This window comes from Homalodisca vitripennis, chromosome X (assembly GCF_021130785.1).
Source record: "Homalodisca vitripennis isolate AUS2020 chromosome X, UT_GWSS_2.1, whole genome shotgun sequence".
Lineage (NCBI taxonomy): Eukaryota > Metazoa > Arthropoda > Insecta > Hemiptera > Cicadellidae > Homalodisca > Homalodisca vitripennis.
This window is the reverse complement of record NC_060215.1, coordinates 14,325,709-14,343,308: the sequence shown is the minus strand read 5'-3', so window position 1 is coordinate 14,343,308 and position 17,600 is coordinate 14,325,709. Positions and strand designations below refer to the sequence as shown.

The window sequence follows — 17,600 nt, the reverse complement described above, 5'->3', positions numbered from 1 at the left end:
TAACGGATAATCGGTATGACAGTGGTACTTAGTTAACTCCTGTTGTGTACGAGTTGATCAGCGCAGCTACAGGCACTTGACTGTCGTTAACGGATAATCGGTATGAGAGTGGTACTTAGTTAACTCCTGTTGTGTACGAGTTGATCAGCGCAGCTACAGGCACTTGACTGTCGTTAACGGATAATCGGTATGACAGTGGTACTTTGTTAACTCCTGTTGTGTACGAGTTGATCAGCGCAGCTACAGGCACTTGACTGTCGTTAACGGATAATCGGTATGAGAGTGGTACTTAGTTAACTCCTGTTGTGTACGAGTTGATCAGCGCAGCTACAGGCACTTGACTGTCGTTAACGGATAATCGGTATGACAGTGGTACTTAGTTAACTCCTGTTGTGTACGAGTTGATCAGCGCAGCTACAGGCACTTGACTGTCGTTAACGGATAATCGGTATGACAGTGGTACTTTGTTAACTCCTGTTGTGTTTTGATCACCTGTTTCGCCAATATTCTTATTATTAATTCATACTTAGACATTTCATTGGTGGAGATTCTCAGATGTAAATTTTTGTATTACAGTATTTTAAACACTTGAGCAAAACCAGTTTACTCATTACTTCAGGTTCTAATTCATGTGAGTTATTGGTGATAATTCTGAGATGTCATTTTTTGTACTACTGTATATTAACCCACGACAGCATTATAACAAATTATTTATATCCTTTTTTTAATACGACCATATTGCAGTCGAACTCGATAAGACGAATTTCAGGGGATACGGAAAAAATCGTCTTATTGATGTATCCTTAATATGAATGTTCGTTTTATCCAGGTTTAATACAGTCGTTATTCGTCTTATAGGGGTTTCTCTTCGCTCTGAGGTACCCTCTATGAAAGTAGCATTTTTGTGACCAATCTCTATAATACGAATCGTTGTTCACGTAACTGATTATAGTTTCAAGGTCAGAAAAATACTGCAACAATTATAAGAATAAAGTATTTGTGTATGTATTACGTCACTGGTCTATACGGTTTTAGAAACTTATACATAACAGATCAATGTTTCACAAAAAATAAAATACTGCAATCAAGTCTTGAAATAGTCATCCATTTTTTACTGTTTACCTGCATGAATAGTTGCCGTATCCAAAGTGGAATCTGTCTCGAAGATACGTGTCCACTACACTTTCATATTCAAAATGTTTCTCCACGAAAAAACACTTTAGTACATCAACAGCTTCTCTTGCGTATTTCCTTGACAGTTCAGGTCGATCACTTTCCGCCCGTATATCCTCCTCATCATCTTCTTGGAGATTTGAGGGTGGAACAGATGCCAGGATATCTTCTTCCGTTAGATCTCCGTATACGGCTACATCACCATTGAAGTAAACACATTTTTCAAACCCCGTTTCTTGGCCCCCAGTACTTCGCTGTCTGCTCCAGGCCTGAAGAGGGATGGGTGGGCTGCATCAGCTGTGATATCTTGTCGAGATACGCGTTTGAATTAGTTTGTTTTTAAAAATATGTGCTATAGAGGTCACGTTTGTCTTATAGAGGTTCTGTGCAAAGATTATTCGTTGTATAGAGGACACGTTTGTCTTATAGAGGTTCTGTGCTAAGGATTATTCGTTGTATAGAGGACACGTTTGTCTTATAGAGGTTCTGTGCAAAGATTATTCGTTGTATAGAGGACACGTTTGTCTTATAGAGGTTCTGTGCAAAGATTATTCGTTGTATAGAGGACACGTTTGTCTTATAGAGGTTCTGTGCTAAGATTATTCGTTGTATAGAGGACACGTTTGTCTTATAGAGGTTCTGTGCTAAGATTATTCGTTGTATAGAGGACACGTTTGTCTTATAGAGGTTCTGTGCTAAGATTATTCGTTGTATAGAGGACACGTTTGTCTTATAGAGGTTCTGTGCTAAGATTATTCGTTGTATAGAGGACACGTTTGTCTTATAGAGGTTCTGTGCTAAGATTATTCGTTGTATAGAGGACACGTTTGTCTTATAGAGGTTCTGTGCAAGGATTATTCGTTGTATAGAGGACACGTTTGTCTTATAGAGGTTCTGTGCTAAGATTTAGAGGTTCTGTGCTAAGATTATTCGTTGTATAGAGGACACGTTTGTCTTATAGAGGTTCTGTGCTAAGATTATTCGTTGTATAGAGGACACGTTTGTCTTATAGAGGTTCTGTGCTAAGATTATTCGTTGTATAGAGGACACGTTTGTCTTATATAGGTTCTGTGCTAAGATTATTCGTTGTATAGAGGACACGTTTGTCTTATAGAGGTTCTGTGCTAAGATTATTCGTTGTATAGAGGACACGTTTGTCTTAATTATAGAGGTTCTGTGCTAAGATTATTCGTTGTATAGAGGACACGTTTGTCTTATACAGGTTCTGTGCTAAGATTATTCGTTGTATAGAGGACACGTTTGTCTTATAGAGGTTCTGTGCTAAGATTATTCGTTGTATAGAGGACACGTTTGTCTTATAGAGGTTCTGTGCTAAGATTATTCGTTGTATAGAGGACACGTTTGTCTTATAGAGGTTCTGTGCTAAGATTATTCGTTGTATAGAGGTCAGCCTTAGCCCAAATCACAAAAAATCCGTCATATGGAAGTTTTGATCTAATTACTAAGTTGTATTTAGAGGTGATTTTAGCATTGAGGTTACGAAAGTTTCGTCTTATCGGGAATCGCACTAATGACGTTCGACTCTATACGTAAGCCTTACAAGTGCACCTAATTGTTTATAATACAGTAGACTCAACAAATAAATGTAGCCTCAGAATTAAATAAGTTAAATTAAATAAATGTGATCAAAGGTCTATAATTTGTCCTCGATATTAATATTAACATCTTACGTTTATAATTTATTGCTGTGATAAAGTTGCCAGGCCCTAGCAGTTCTACTTTATTTGCAAATAAATAGCCACCTATGATTTATGCATAAACAATAGTATTATGAGACATGTTTTACTGTTTCACTTGTGTAAGGTAAATGTACCGTAGTGTTATAAAAACTTGTTTTGTTTATTTATTTGTACGTATCGAACCAAATCTCAAAATATTTCCCCACATCTTTTGAACACTGTATAAAACAAATATCACTCACTCACTGCTGTTTCTTAACAACGCCAAATTGTTTAGAATTGAGGCTTGGTATGGGGGTTTTACTTAAGGTTTATGTGTGAAATACGAATTACACTCTGTATGATTCCAAAAAACATTGTATTTAGCCATATTAAAAACCTAAAAAACCAAAATCACATTTCAAGAATTCTAAGAAACAAAGAGAGCTGAAAAGCTAAAACTGCTTACATAAGTTCTTTCAGGTCCCTATAAACTCACTATGTATGGAACTGCTATGAAAACCGTATATTGTAAGGGAAAATCTAAATGTCGGACGGCCAAACTCCTTTCCTTGACCAAAGCCTTTCTGGTTCGGTTTTTCCAATTTTCCGTGCTTTCTTAAAGAGATATTGGGCTAAATCTAAAACTCAGTTGTTTGATGTTTAAACTAAATTTTTTTTAATTTGCTGTTTGTATAAAAGTTTAAATTTTTAAATGAAAATAACACAACAACGTTATTTTAATAATGTAATTGTACTACATTACAATTAATACTGTAATTTATTTCATTGTAGTGCATGTATTACAAATACGACGTTTCGCTTGTTGACTGTCACTCACACCTTTTTCAGGGGTTTGAAGTTGTTATTTTCTATAAACTAAAACTTAGGCTAATAAATCCTTCGTGGCCTAAAGACGAAGTCTGATCCTTGCGAGTCTCGATGAGGGTTCATCTGAAAGGCGAATTTGGGGCAGAGGAGTTTTCCGACTTGAGTACTTTTTCAAATTGGAGATTTAGCAAAGTATTGTTCTTTTGATATCTTAAAAATTGCCTATTTTTGTCTTGTTTACTCATATTTGTCATATGGTGTGAGTTTATGGGGAGGGTGTGCCAAATACAGGCGTGGAAAGGGTTTTCGACTACAAAATAAGGCAATTCGCATTATGCTGAAACTAACTTTTAGAGAGTTGTGTAGGGATGCGTTCAGGGAACTAAAACTGCTTACTTTACCTTGCCTCTATGTGCTGGAGGTGGTTATGTAACGAGAGGCAGTGACATACTTGCGAGTACAACAGCACAGGACGGCAGCATTTGCGCATTTACAACTTGGTGTTAGGCTGATAAATAAACTCCCAAAATGCATCAAACAAACAGATAATCCAAATCACATTCGAGCTCGACTGAAGCGCCATCTGGTGGCGAATGCGTTTTACTCAGTTGATGAGTTTATGGAGAGTCGCTGGTATAACAAATTGGTATTGGCCTAAAATAAGCCAAATTACGGATCTAGTGTACAAAATTGAATGAGTGTGCGTGTCTGTGATGCGTGTAATTATGAATGGATGTAACTGTTAGATTAGACTTTAAAAACTAACGTTGAAAAACGAACGTATTATTGTCAAAATGAAAAATTAATTAATTTGACTTTGAGATGAGATCTTAGTCGTTGAAAATGGTGAAGTAAACATTACAAACGATCTCCGTACAGTGGCCAAGGTTCTAAACATTTTAAACGAAGAAATGTATCCTGATTTAAGTACGTGAAAAGTAGATTATGTTGAATGGCTGGAGGTAAGAGCGATTCCTACAACAAGAAATGATATGGCGAAAAACAGTTTACAATTCTATATTGGGTCAACTTCTTGCTATTGTAGTGAAATGTCCATTCAGTGAATTATCTATCTCTGGCGTCTGTTGTGGACGTGGGGAACGATGTACGTCACCCTTTAGAGTCTCTCCACACTTACATCGTCCTGAGATTCCACAAAACAATCTTTAGTGGCAAGTTGATACTACAAATATGTTTTTCCATAAACACAGAATCAATTGTGAAGCAACCATCTTCACAGGTTGTGGAGAAATAATTATGTTACCAGGAATCCCCTTCATCTCACCCGAATACAGTGTCCGTTACAGTGTAAGCCTAAGGTTTACACAGACACATTTGTGAAGCAACCATCTTCACAGGTTGTGGAGAAATAATTATGCTACCAGGAATCCCCTTCATCTCACCCGAATACAGTGTCCGTTACAGTGTAAGCCTAAGGTTTACACAGACACATTTGTGAAGCAACCATCTTCACAGGTTGTGGAGAAATAATTATGCTACCAGGAATCCCCTTCATCTCACCCGACTGCCACTCCCAGTGTAAGCGACTGCAGTGTCCGTTACAGTGTAAGCCTAAGGTTTACACAGACACATTTGTGAAGCAACCATCTTCACAGGTTGTGGTGCGGGAGAAATAATTATGCTACCAGGAATCCCCTTCATCTCACCCGAATACAGTGTCCGTTACAGTGTAAGCCTAAGGTTTACACAGACACATTTGTGAAGCAACCATCTTCACAGGTTGTGGAGAAATAATTATGCTACCAGGAATCCCCTTCATCTCACCCGAATACAGTGTCCGTTACAGTGTAAGCCTAAGGTTTACACAGACACATTTGTGAAGCAACCATCTTCACAGGTTGTGGTGCAGGAGAAATAATTATGCTACCAGGAATCCCCTTCATCTCACCCGAATACAGTGTCCGTTACAGTGTAAGCCTAAGGTTTACACAGACACATTTGTGAAGCAACCAACTTCACAGGTTGTGGAGAAATAATTATGCTACCAGGAATCCCCTTCATCTCACCCGAATACAGTGTCCGTTACAGTGTAAGCCTAAGGTTTACACAGACACATTTGTGAAGCAACCATCTTCACAGGTTGTGGAGAAATAATTATGCTACCAGGAATCCCCTTCATCTCACCCGAATACAGTGTCCGTTACAGTGTAAGCCTAAGGTTTACACAGACACATTTGTGAAGCAACCATCTTCACAGGTTGTGGAGAAATAATTATGCTACCAGGAATCCCCTTCATGTCACCCGACTGCCACTCCCAGTGTAAGCGACTGCAGTGTCCGTTACAGTGTAAGCCTAAGGTTTACACAGACACATTTGTGAAGCAACCAACTTCACAGGTTGTGGAGAAATAATTATGCTACCAGGAATCCCCTTCATCTCACCCGAATACAGTGTCCGTTACAGTGTAAGCCTAAGGTTTACACAGACACATTTGTGAAGCAACCAACTTCACAGGTTGTGGAGAAATAATTATGCTACCAGGAATCCCCTTCATCACACCCGAATACAGTGTCCGTTACAGTGTAAGCCTAAGGTTTACACAGACACATTTGTGAAGCAACCATCTTCACAGGTTGTGGAGGAGAAATAATTATGCTTACCAGGAATCCCCTTCATCTCACCCGAATACAGTGTCCGTTACAGTGTAAGCCTAAGGTTTACACAGACACATTTGTGAAGCAACCATCTTCACAGGTTGTGGAGAAATAATTATGCTACCAGGAATCCCCTTCATCTCACCCGAATACAGTGTCCGTTACAGTGTAAGCCTAAGGTTTACACAGACACATTTGTGAAGCAACCATCTTCACAGGTTGTGGTGCAGGAGAAATAGTTATGCTACCTAGAATTCCCTTCATGTCACCCGAGTGCCACTCCCAGTGTAAGCGACTGCAGTGTCCGTTACAGTGTAAGCCTAAAGTTTACACAGACACATTTGTGAAGCAACCAACTTCACAGGTTGTGGTGCGGGAGAAGTAGTTATGCTACCAGGAATCCCCTTCATCTCACCCGACTGCCACTCTCAGCGTAAACGGCTGCAGTGTCTTAAGTTACGTGTCGCCATGATAAAAGGTCTTCTGAAGTGGCAGGAGTAGATTCCAGGAACGATTGTTTCTCTAACGGGTAATTGCATATTGCCTGTCCACGTGTAAGCTCTCCTGGCAGTCCGGGTAGTATTGCAGTCTGAGGAGTGAGTAAAACCGTTGTTTATCAATAGATTTTATGGAAGTCGTTACTTCTCACACCGGTTCACGTGGTAAGTGTAATTTGATTGGCGGTTTAAGTATGTTTAGTCTGTTCAAGCCAATCTGAGGTTATCGTCACACGCGTGATTTGTGCGGTATGTTTACCGTATCGAAGCACGGATGGTTTCAGGTGCTAATAACTCTCGGACGGCTATAGCCAAGCGCCTGGGAAGGTATCAGGAGGTTATTACGTTCTAGCTCGCAAGCAATATGTGTTCTAGACAATACAATCAATCACCGTGGAAGTGAGTTAATTGTAATTTTGCAACACAAGTGGTACATAATTATCATATATTAGTTCTGAACCCTCCTCATCCTACTATAAAAATTTATTTTCCTACTAGTTAGAGGAAATATTGGTTAACATAGCGTTTGTGTCTACGTATCAAAGATTTTAATTTGGAAAGGTAATTTATTCAACAGTTAGCTTGTAAATACAGGCTATTGGTATACTAGCTTTAGGTAGGTAATAATTCTGCTACATGACCTGTACAGGTACATACATCCTATTATACATACAAATGAAAATGTATAGGTATATGCCATTATATCTAAATAGAAAGTAATAGCTCTAGCCCATTATATCTAAATAGAAGTAGTAGACCTCTGTGATACCGTACAAAAACGTAACATCTGTTGCCACACTTATGCATTCAACGTGTTCAAGTAAAACATACTCGTTGCGATATTACCGTCATATTAGCAGCTGGAAGGTTAGGCCGGACTGGCCGATTGCGTGTTCGTTGCCGTACTAATTAGAAATGTATGTTGCCTGAATGAGGTGCTCGAAAGTTAGATTTTCAGTAGAGATTCGTAACATGTGTTGTCCCAATTCGACCGGTACGGTTTGTAATGGAGGAAGAAACGCTAGTTCTATGACAAATTGTTGTTTTTTTTTTTTTTTTTTTTTACTTTATGTAAGCTCGAATATGAAAAGTAAACGTTACTTTAGTGTTATGAATAATTCGAGGCGAAACGAAAGCAATGAAAAAGCCGGCCCTGAACCAGCACAGCAATTCATTGTTACTTACACAGCATTTTTTCCCTTTATTGTTCAAATTTTACGCTACTATTAAGGCGAATGTAAGGCGGGCATGTAGAGACTCCTGGGCCAAGCTCTCTAAGCTACCTTTTTTATTTCCGAGCAGTAAAAGTGGTATTTAACTTTTTCCTGATTTATTTGTCGCCCAAATACAAGAGACTTTCTTTAAATATAAACTACTCTCACATCAAAAAGTAAAGATTCCTGGGTATGGATGTTAACCACAAACTAATTAATGGATCTAGAATAACAGGTCACAGTAAAGTTTAGCTTGTTTATTTCAGTGATTGCACATATAAATAACATAATTCACAAACAATAACTTCCAGTATTGTATTGTTACCAAATTTTTATACAAGATAGGATTTTTTCATATAAATGTACTGCTTTTGAGTTATATATTTTATGATTTTTTTAACAATATTTAAAAAAGTTGTTATCACATTAACACCCTTTTTAATGGAATTAACAACTTTTATTTCTTTACACATAACGTAGCTCAATGATGGGAGGGGTTGGTTCAATGTGAATGTTGAGTTTAGCTCCTGTTCACCGTCCTGTTAGTGCAGCGTCTGAATTCTGACGCTGTCAAAAGCTTGACTCATAACTTATGGAGTCACGTTCGTCTGAAGAGATAAAAAAAGCTCTTGAAGCTCGCTTCTTCAACACTGTTAGCACCAGTGATGATGTCATCCACATAACTTTGATGTGTGAGGACCTCGGCTGCACGAGGGAAGCGTGCACCTTCGTCTTGGGCACGCTTAAAGTAATTAACTTAAAGTATTGATGGCAAGATCGGGAGAGCTGTACATACCATATGTCACAGTAGTGTGCTGGTTGATAGAGTAGGGTTGAGGAGACCATAACACTAAAATATGTGCAGAAAGCGTTGATCATTCGGGTGCACTTTAATGGCGCGGAACATGTGTCTTAATCACACGAGAATAACACATTGTGGAGGCGAAACTTGATAATTATATCGCAGGTGTTATTTTGAAGTTTTGGTCTGTCATCAGAACACCATTGAGAGAGGGGCCTGAACTTGAACTGGTCTTGCAACTTAAAACATAAACATTGTGGAATTTAGGTGCTACTATGAACCTTAAACACGCTATGATGGGGTACTATATAGTGAGGAGGCGACCCGTCAGGATCAGGGCAACTATTCAGACGAGCATGCCTTTTATTTCTTTACTGGGCCGTTAAAACAATTCTGCATTGATCACATTAGCTCTTAAATTAATTTTCTTGGTCGTGTAATGTTACAACAGCTTCGTGTTGTAAAAAACGTCAAAACTTCAATTACGATCTATATGAACAGAAAATAAGACTTTTTATGTGTATCTATTTATAAAAAATAAGTTGTTAAATTGTTATATGCAAAACAATTCACGTACAGTTATACTATTAAGATATCAACAAACGTCCATCAGCTTCTAATACCGCTATCGTAGTTCTAAGTTCGTACAGTAGAACCTCGGTTAACCGAGCCTCGCTTAACCGAGACTCCGGGTTAACCGAGGCCGTCCTCGGACGATTTTTTTTTATTTAAAAAGCAAAAGAAGAAACACGCACAAACTACGTACAGTAATGAGCGTTTGGGTGCTCCTTTTATCGCAATACGCACGCTAGCCTGCAATGCGTTAAAACTACTGTACAGTAAATTGTTGGCAACTGTTGTGTTTCCTCGGCCAAAATATTTGCGTAGCTTAGCGCTTATCTTTGCCGAATGCATACGGCACTTGTCACCCGACACCGCTCGCCAGAGCAGCTGCAGGTGTTGTAACCCGACACCGCTCGCCGCCGGACCAATGCGAACTGTTTTCAATGCCGAGACGCGACTGAGCCACTCGCTCTCTCCCCACCACCCCCGATTCGACTCCGTAGCTTATTGCGCATCTAGTGGGCTGTCCTGGTGTACAGCTTCAGCTCGGATGTGTTCGTGCATCATCGGTCTGCCCGAAGACGCCATTTCGTCTCAGTGGCAGTCCTTTGTTTACTTTTACAAGTCAAGTGTCTATCACTGTTTTTTTTATTGTGTTTTTAAGTGCAGTTACAGTAGGTGTAAATGAGTGCTAAACGCAAACGTGTCGTTGTGTCCTTAGAGACTAAACTAAATGCGATTCGTCGTCTGGACAATGGTGAGTCAATAAGAACAGTCGCTAAAGACTTGGGTGTTGGTGAGGTTACCGTCGGAGATTGGAGGAGGAAGAGGGCTGAGTTAGAAAAATGGGGTGCTCAGAGCTTAAATTCCAATTGCAATTCAGAGAGAAAAACGTTTAAAAAGTGGTGAGTATGAAAAAACTTCCGAGGCTTTATTCTTATGGTTTTCGGAAATGAGAGCAAGGGGAAGTCCAATAAGTGGGCCTATTTTGCAGGCAAAAGCGCTAGATTTCCATAAATCTTTTGGCGATGGCGATGAACCTTTTACCGCTAGTTCCGGGTGGTTAATGCGATGGAAGAAACCGTTATGGAGTGCGGCAACTTAATATATCTGGGGAAAAACTTTCAGGTAATGAAACTGATGTGACAGTTTTTTGAAGAAAAAATAAGAAAATTGATTTTGAGTGAGGGTCTTACATCCGATCAAATATTCAACTGTGATGAGACAGGCCTTAACTTCAGAATGTTGCCCTCAAAAACTTTAGCCAGTCAGCAGGAAACATCAGCTCCTGGGTATAAGAAATCTAAAGATCGAGTTACAGTTTTTAGGATGTGCCAATGCTGCAGGAAGTTTTGAAACTCAAACCAGTTGTAATAGGCAAAGTATAAAAAGCCACGTGCTTTTAAAAATACTAATGTGGACACATTTCCCAGCACATACACAAACCAGAAAAACGCATGGATGGACTCGCGGATTTTCAAACAATGGTTTTTTGAGGAATTCGTTCCAGTCGTTGAAGCTTTTCTTGGAGAACAAAAAACTCCCTCGCAAGGCCCTTTCTTATTCTTGACAACGCTTCGTCCCATCCAGATGCTGATGAGCTAGTCAGCGATGGCATTAGAGCCTTATTTTTGCCTCCAAACGTTACTGCCCTCATCCAGCCTCTAGACCAGGGAGTTCTAGAAACTTTTAAGCGAAACTACAAAAAGAGGCTGCTTAGAAATCTACTGGAGAAGCTAGAGGACGGGCTGGGTGTCACTGATGCTCTCAAGTTAATCACAATGAAAGATGTTGTCTACTGGGTGTCAGAAGCTTGGGATAACGTTAGGGAGGACACTATAAGAAGGTCATGGCGCAAACTTTTCGGAATTGAAAAGGCAAGCCGCCAAGAGACAGCTGCTCCTGAAAAACCAGCCAAGAGCATGTCCTCCTGAAAATGAAGAGCTTGTGAATCTTTGTAACCACCTTCCAGTGGCTGAGCCCCATCAGTGCAGAGGACATCAGTGAATGGATCAATGGAGATGAGGATCAGGCCCTAACTGATGACGTGATTATCCAGATGCTCAACCAACCAGAAGATGATGACAAGTAAGTTTTTTTGATTTTTTATTTATGCAAAAATTTTAACATAAAAACATAATCCAACATCAATTTTTTTAACACAACTACAGTATATTTGTTACACTTTAGTTAAATGTTGCCCATTCATCAATCCAAAACTAATTTCATACCAATTCCAACTGCTGCCTTTTGATTGCGTTACGGTTACGTAAAACAAAAAAGTTTTTTTTACAGCGATGAACCTGATGGGGCGACTGAGAAAATATCACATACAGAAGGTCTAAGAACGATCGAGGGAGCACTGGCATACATTGAACAACAAGAAACCGCAACAACAAACGATTTAGTTTGGCTGCGACGCTGGCGCAACAGGCGGCTAGCCTAAGATCCTCTAATCTAAAGTCAAAAAACAATAACTGATTTCTTTGGGAAAAAAGATTAGCTTACTTTGTTATTATTTTTGTACAATGTACAGTAAATTAATTTTCATTTCTTTGATTTAATTTTGTAAACAGGAATACTGTACTGTAACTAAACTTTCTGTACATTGTGTAGCCTATATCATACGTATTCAGTTTGTGCAATAAATTGAGTGTTTATATTAAAACAGTGTTTAGTATTGTGAGTGTTACCGTTTTCCTCTCACGTTTTTTATTGCGTACTAATAACAATTTTCTTGTACTAATAAACTAAACAACAGTTCAGTTAATAACTTTTGTTCATGTTTTTAGTATATCTTGAGCTATTTTTTAGCCCCGGTAACGATTTTTTAGGTTACGTTCCGTGGTTATCCGAGGTTTCGCCGTATCCGAGGTACCCTCGGTCCCAATTACCTCGGTTAACCGACGTTCTACTGTATAAGCTCAGTGTCGGTCGTAGATGAAGCAAGTTGTTCCGTCAGGCCAGGTCATTCTGCACATCGAAGACACTGAAGCAGGTGCGTAATCCTCCGAAGGGCTGAGGCTCACGCGGAGGTCCGTTCCGAGTGGTGACGTCAACGCGGAATAGGTGAAATAAAATTGTCAAATTCTTTATTTGCAATCATTAATGTTCCCCCTCAGAAACTCAGAAAAAATTCAGAAACATTTATAATATATGGATAAGAGGGTGAGAGAGAGAGAGAGCCTATAGCAGTGCGGCGGGAGCGCTGGTGTCCAGGGGACGTCATCGGCGCGGCGTACGACTGCGCACACCAATGATCCCCACCGCTCAGTCTAGTGTCCGTGGGCTGAGTGCAGCTCGCGCTCTCCGTCAGTCACTTTTTGGTGCGCGAACGGTTCAGTTGACGCGACTCGAGTATTGTTCACTGCGAAGATCTCGTCGGAATTAACTTCACGTGGTCGTAACAACCTACGTTCATTTAGATAGCTGTGAGTATTGACGGCCATCTTAAAATTAGTTTTATTGTTTTAAATACCAGTGATTTTGTACAGGGTATCCATAAATTACTTTACCACACTTCATCGTATGAGTTTGTCAGATCAGACTAAGTAAAACATGTCGTATAAACAGAACATCTGCGTGTTTGTGTTTAAAACATTCTCTGTTTTGATCAATTAAAGGTATTACTTTAAAACTTTGCCACATTTCAATTCAAATTAAGTCCTAATTTTTAAACTTTCAGAAAATACAATAAATTTCATTTTTTAAATTATTCAATATACAAAATTTTCAATTTGTAATAACTCACATATAAACGTACATTTTTATGAAAGATTTATATGAATAGTACAATCTGGTTTATTTTTAGATGAACATTTAACTGGGCTACATACCTCACTTTGAAATACACTAATGCAGTTATTAATGCTGTTTAACTGTTCATTAGTAATCATCCAATTATTACATTTCACAGCTTAAAGTAGTGGCACATTGTTGATGATTTTATTTAGTACATCATTTTAAAATAAGATAAACATATAATAACTGTGTAACTCGTAATTATATGTTACAATATTATAATACAAAACAAATAAAATGTTCACCTGCATACTTTCAGAAGAGGCTGCTTAGTTTTCAATTATTGTAAAGGTAGAATGTAAATTAAACATTTTAGTTGTAAAATAGAAACCAGAAGACAAATGCAGGACGTTGCATTGTTCCAATTATATGGTTATCAGGTATTTCAATAACATCGCGTTCGAAAATGAAATAATTCAAAACGTAACAACTACGAACGTTTGTTAGATAGTGGTTATAGGACAGAAATTGTGGTACTGGTAGAACATAGCTATTGTTGTGGTGTAACGTGCCAAACTAAACTGTCAACATGTTGAGGTATTTTGTTGAGGTATTTTGAGGGAAAAATTCAAATCATATTCAGTACAATGTTCTAGATAAAGATACTTTCTGTCACGTTTATATTTAAGGAATTTGGCGACTTTAAAATAAAGTGCATACCTTTGACAAGGTGAGTTGGTTCAGTACCTTCCGGCTGTAGTGTGTTAATTAGGAATATTTCGGGATTGTACTCGGAAATTATATAAAGGTTATTCGAATTACTCTTAAAGAATAAAACGTCCGTATCCGAAGTTATGTTTTATTCTTATTTTGAAATGGAGGTACATCATTAAAAATGTTCAAATACAAAAGTACGTACGTAGTTGTACTAGAAAATCACGTATGTTGCTAACAGCATAAAACGAGAAGGGACTTTATTCAGTCGCAAAGATTTACCCTTCAAAATATATGTAGCCTATGTAAAAAATAGTATCACAAGATCGTATTGTTTCTGCTTATCCATCTAAAAAAAATTAAAAATCACAATTTAAAGGCATAATAAAACGCTATAAAACAACTAAGGTTATATTAATGAAATAAAATAGTGTTTCATTTGTAACATTACACGGGTATGGTACAATTTATTATTATTTTTAATTGGGTGATAACAAATATATATTTTATAATATCCGCACCCGTTAAAGTTCGCGTTTGATTAGGTATAACACTTACAATGCAAGTATTCGGGTTTTACTGAGATTGTAATGTACATTAATAGCTGTAATTTTTGGTCTGCTTCAAATGCATTTACATTCCAGGCGAGCAATATTAGTTTGGTAGCAATATACTAATCAGGGATGCTACAGGTCAGGGAAATCAGGGAAGTCAGGAAAAAAAACAGGACTGGAAATCAGGGAATCCTGTCTCAAGTCAGGGAATTTCGACGTTGGTCAGGGAAAAATATAAAATCCCTTTACACAAATAAACTTACTGCCGCCGCGCCGAGTCCAAGCCTGCAGACGACGCGGCGCATGAAGCAGGCAGCCGAGGCGGCTCGGCCGGCTCGGCTGGTCCGGCTCGGCCGGCGCGACAGACTCGCCTACCAGGTGCAGTGTTCGAAAGTATTTTACTTCTGTGTTGTAAAAGATCATTTAAGTCAATCTTTTTGTACGTATTAAACTGTGTTCACTTTATTTTTTGCTTTTTTATATTTGCCACCCTGTTAGCCTCAACACCGCTTTTTTCCACCCATTAATTGCCAAAAACCCTGGGGATTGCGTCGAAAAAAGTCAGGAAAAAATGAAAAATTTGGTCTGGAAATCAGGGAAAAGTCAGGGAATTTCATTATTGGACTCCTGTAGCAACCCTGCTAATGCATATCGGTGCAAGAAACGCTACCCTCGCTCGGGACTGCAATAGTGAGTCTACATTACTAAACCTACTTATACTCGTTTTCTTATCGTTAGCAATGTCCGCTAGTATATAACAAATTATCCAGAGTTTACACTGCAACTATTCAAAAAGATACAGCAGAATTATCATGTTATAAAATATGGATTAAATAGAATTTTTTGCTATACATTGGACCTTTTTTGTAGCCTGTATGCGTATATTTTACATAATATGTCGTTTGAATTAATGCTCTCGTCTCATTTGGTTGTTGAAATATAAATGTTTCCAGGAATAAGTATGAGTAAACACAGTTCACAAAATATTATCTAACATTAAATTTTGTTTGATCAGTCCAATTTGAGTTGTTTACTTCCGCGATTTGAGACTGAAAACCGTGGGAAGAAGCATGACTCATCTGAGCGTCGAGCGTCGTACAAAAAGTCGGGCAGGGTTTGGCGGTGCCTTCGACGCTAAGCGGCGCCGCTCACTGTCGCTCACCGCTCGTCTGTCGCGACACCCCTCTTCACATTTGCACGGCAACATATGGGGCCCGATTGCAAAGCGGTGGCAGAGCGGTACCGCTCTGACGCTCGTCGCTCGACGCTCACCGCTCGTATCGTGCCCGGGGCCTAATACTTATTAACATTTCACGAATAAGCAGTTTTGCATAAGGTATATTTTCGTTTATTGTGCACATGTGGCAAGTTATTGTTCTATCATAGTGTATAAGGAAAGGCTGTCACAATAAAACAATTCCAATCAATAATATTTATTTTACCGGAGTTATGAGCTAACGAACAGTGGTATAATTTAACCTCATATTAAAGGTTTGTATTTAAGCGGGTCTTTGGGCCAATGGTCAGTTGTGTAATCGTCCCTACGTATATTAATGTATTATACAGATACGGGGCCCAACGAATCGTATAATCTAATTTTTAAGTGTAAATCAAGTTTGCTGGGAAAACAGATATTTGGTTTGTTTTTAAATAAAGCAATCCGATTGTGAAACTGACAGTAGGTCCAGCGGCATCGAACCTTTCAGTAAAAATAATATGTTTTAGGGTCAGTGGTCCAAAGATGAATGGAGTAGTCGATTCAGAATCCAGTTTGCCAAGTTACATTTGTGCAAGTCAATAATGGCGCTTTGGCGAAACCTAGAAGCAAGCGTGAAGCAGTCGGTTAGACTCCACCGCTTGGTGTTTTTTGCGCTTATTTAGAGAATCAATTTTTGTCATATCCGACATTGAAACAATTTTATTGGCCAATTTGATATGCAGCCATTCTCAATCTTGGTTGTATTGTATGTGCGAGTTTTGTCATTCAAATAAATCACATTGCATGTTTGGATGCTGATTGAGATATTTGCCAGTTGATCACGTACTGGCACATGCAGCTTTACAAATATACTGGTATGGACTGGTTCTTGGACTAGAGTCTACACAGTCACATATACTCTTAGCTGAGCTAAAATGGGTATGACCTATCCGGTGTGTTGCACAACATACGCATATTAAGGCAGTACATTATTTCGATGACCAATACTTGCAGGTGGAATTATGAAGATAAATATGAGGTCTGGTATAAAACCAATGGCGCAGTGTAGCGGGTACGGCGGTTATCGCGAGATAACCAAATCAAGCAACGCCGAGCGTGGCTGCTGCTTGGATGGGTAACCACTGAGCGATCCTGTCCTTGCAAGCAGAGCCCGCCTGCCCGGCCATTGTCGGAGGTTCGGAAGTCACCTTTAAGCCGTTGGTCCCCAGATTAAGTGTTAGAGAGGGCTTTTTAGACCCTAACTTCGCCTGGTAAAATAAGACATTCTTTGACTTTTTTCTTTTATGCGTAGGAAAAGTTTTTGTTTGACTGAATATACATCGCAAACTTACAGATATTCCTCAAAGATTCTAAATTCTTATAACATCAATATCCAACAAACCCAACGTCTTAAATGTCATAATAAGAGCGTTGTATGTATACATTGAAACTCTAAATTTGCAATGACTTTACACTGTACGTGTAGCGACATAAAAGTGAAATATCGATTTTGTTACAGGGCAGTGATTAGCAGAACAACATAAGGAGACCAGTTACCATAGAGACATCTCCCACCTCCCGGAGCTGGTGCTATTTTCCTCGACACCACCCAGGTACTGTACCTTTCCCTGATTTATTGATCGCAACCTAGAACCATTTATTTATAGACTTGGTATCCGGGCAAGCTGTGTCAGGGGCTGTATAGGAGTTCATGTGCGTATATTAGATACGACGTAGAATGCTCATCTTGGCCTCCAGGTGGTATGGGTACGTCGTTGCTACCCCCCGAGGACTAAACTCCCGAAGTCTGTGACGCCATTCGGGCGCCGCTCCGCACATGACGGAGTGTAACGCATATTGTTATAATTCGCATTATTAAGTTGAAATCTTAAATTTTTATTGTTTATGTCTATATTCTTTTTTAAATATTCTAACCGATTCCAAGTAGACGAACACTTGAAGATGTAGTGATTCATGAGCGGTTCCGCAAGAGAACAAAAACGTACACGCTGCTGTG

The 17,600-nt window shown here is 39.0% G+C and overlaps 2 protein-coding genes across 8 annotated transcripts in view; both read left to right on the top strand.

The window, feature by feature from the left end:
- LOC124368713 (bromodomain adjacent to zinc finger domain protein 2B) overlaps positions 1 to 17,600 on the top strand; it is a 216,358-nt gene that overhangs the window by 79,763 nt on the left and 118,995 nt on the right. For all 7 annotated transcript variants that reach the window (XM_046826016.1, XM_046826019.1, XM_046826017.1 and 4 more), the window contains one exon: positions 17,103 to 17,196. The gene's annotated coding sequence lies outside the window, so the exon portion shown is untranslated. The remainder of the gene's footprint in view (positions 1 to 17,102; positions 17,197 to 17,600) is intronic.
- Positions 10,061 to 11,822, top strand: LOC124369376 (jerky protein homolog-like). Its single transcript, XM_046827376.1, has 4 exons — positions 10,061 to 10,133; positions 10,967 to 11,253; positions 11,349 to 11,464; positions 11,672 to 11,822. Exons 1-4 carry the CDS (start codon positions 10,061 to 10,063, stop codon positions 11,820 to 11,822), a joined length of 627 nt encoding a protein of 208 aa, XP_046683332.1.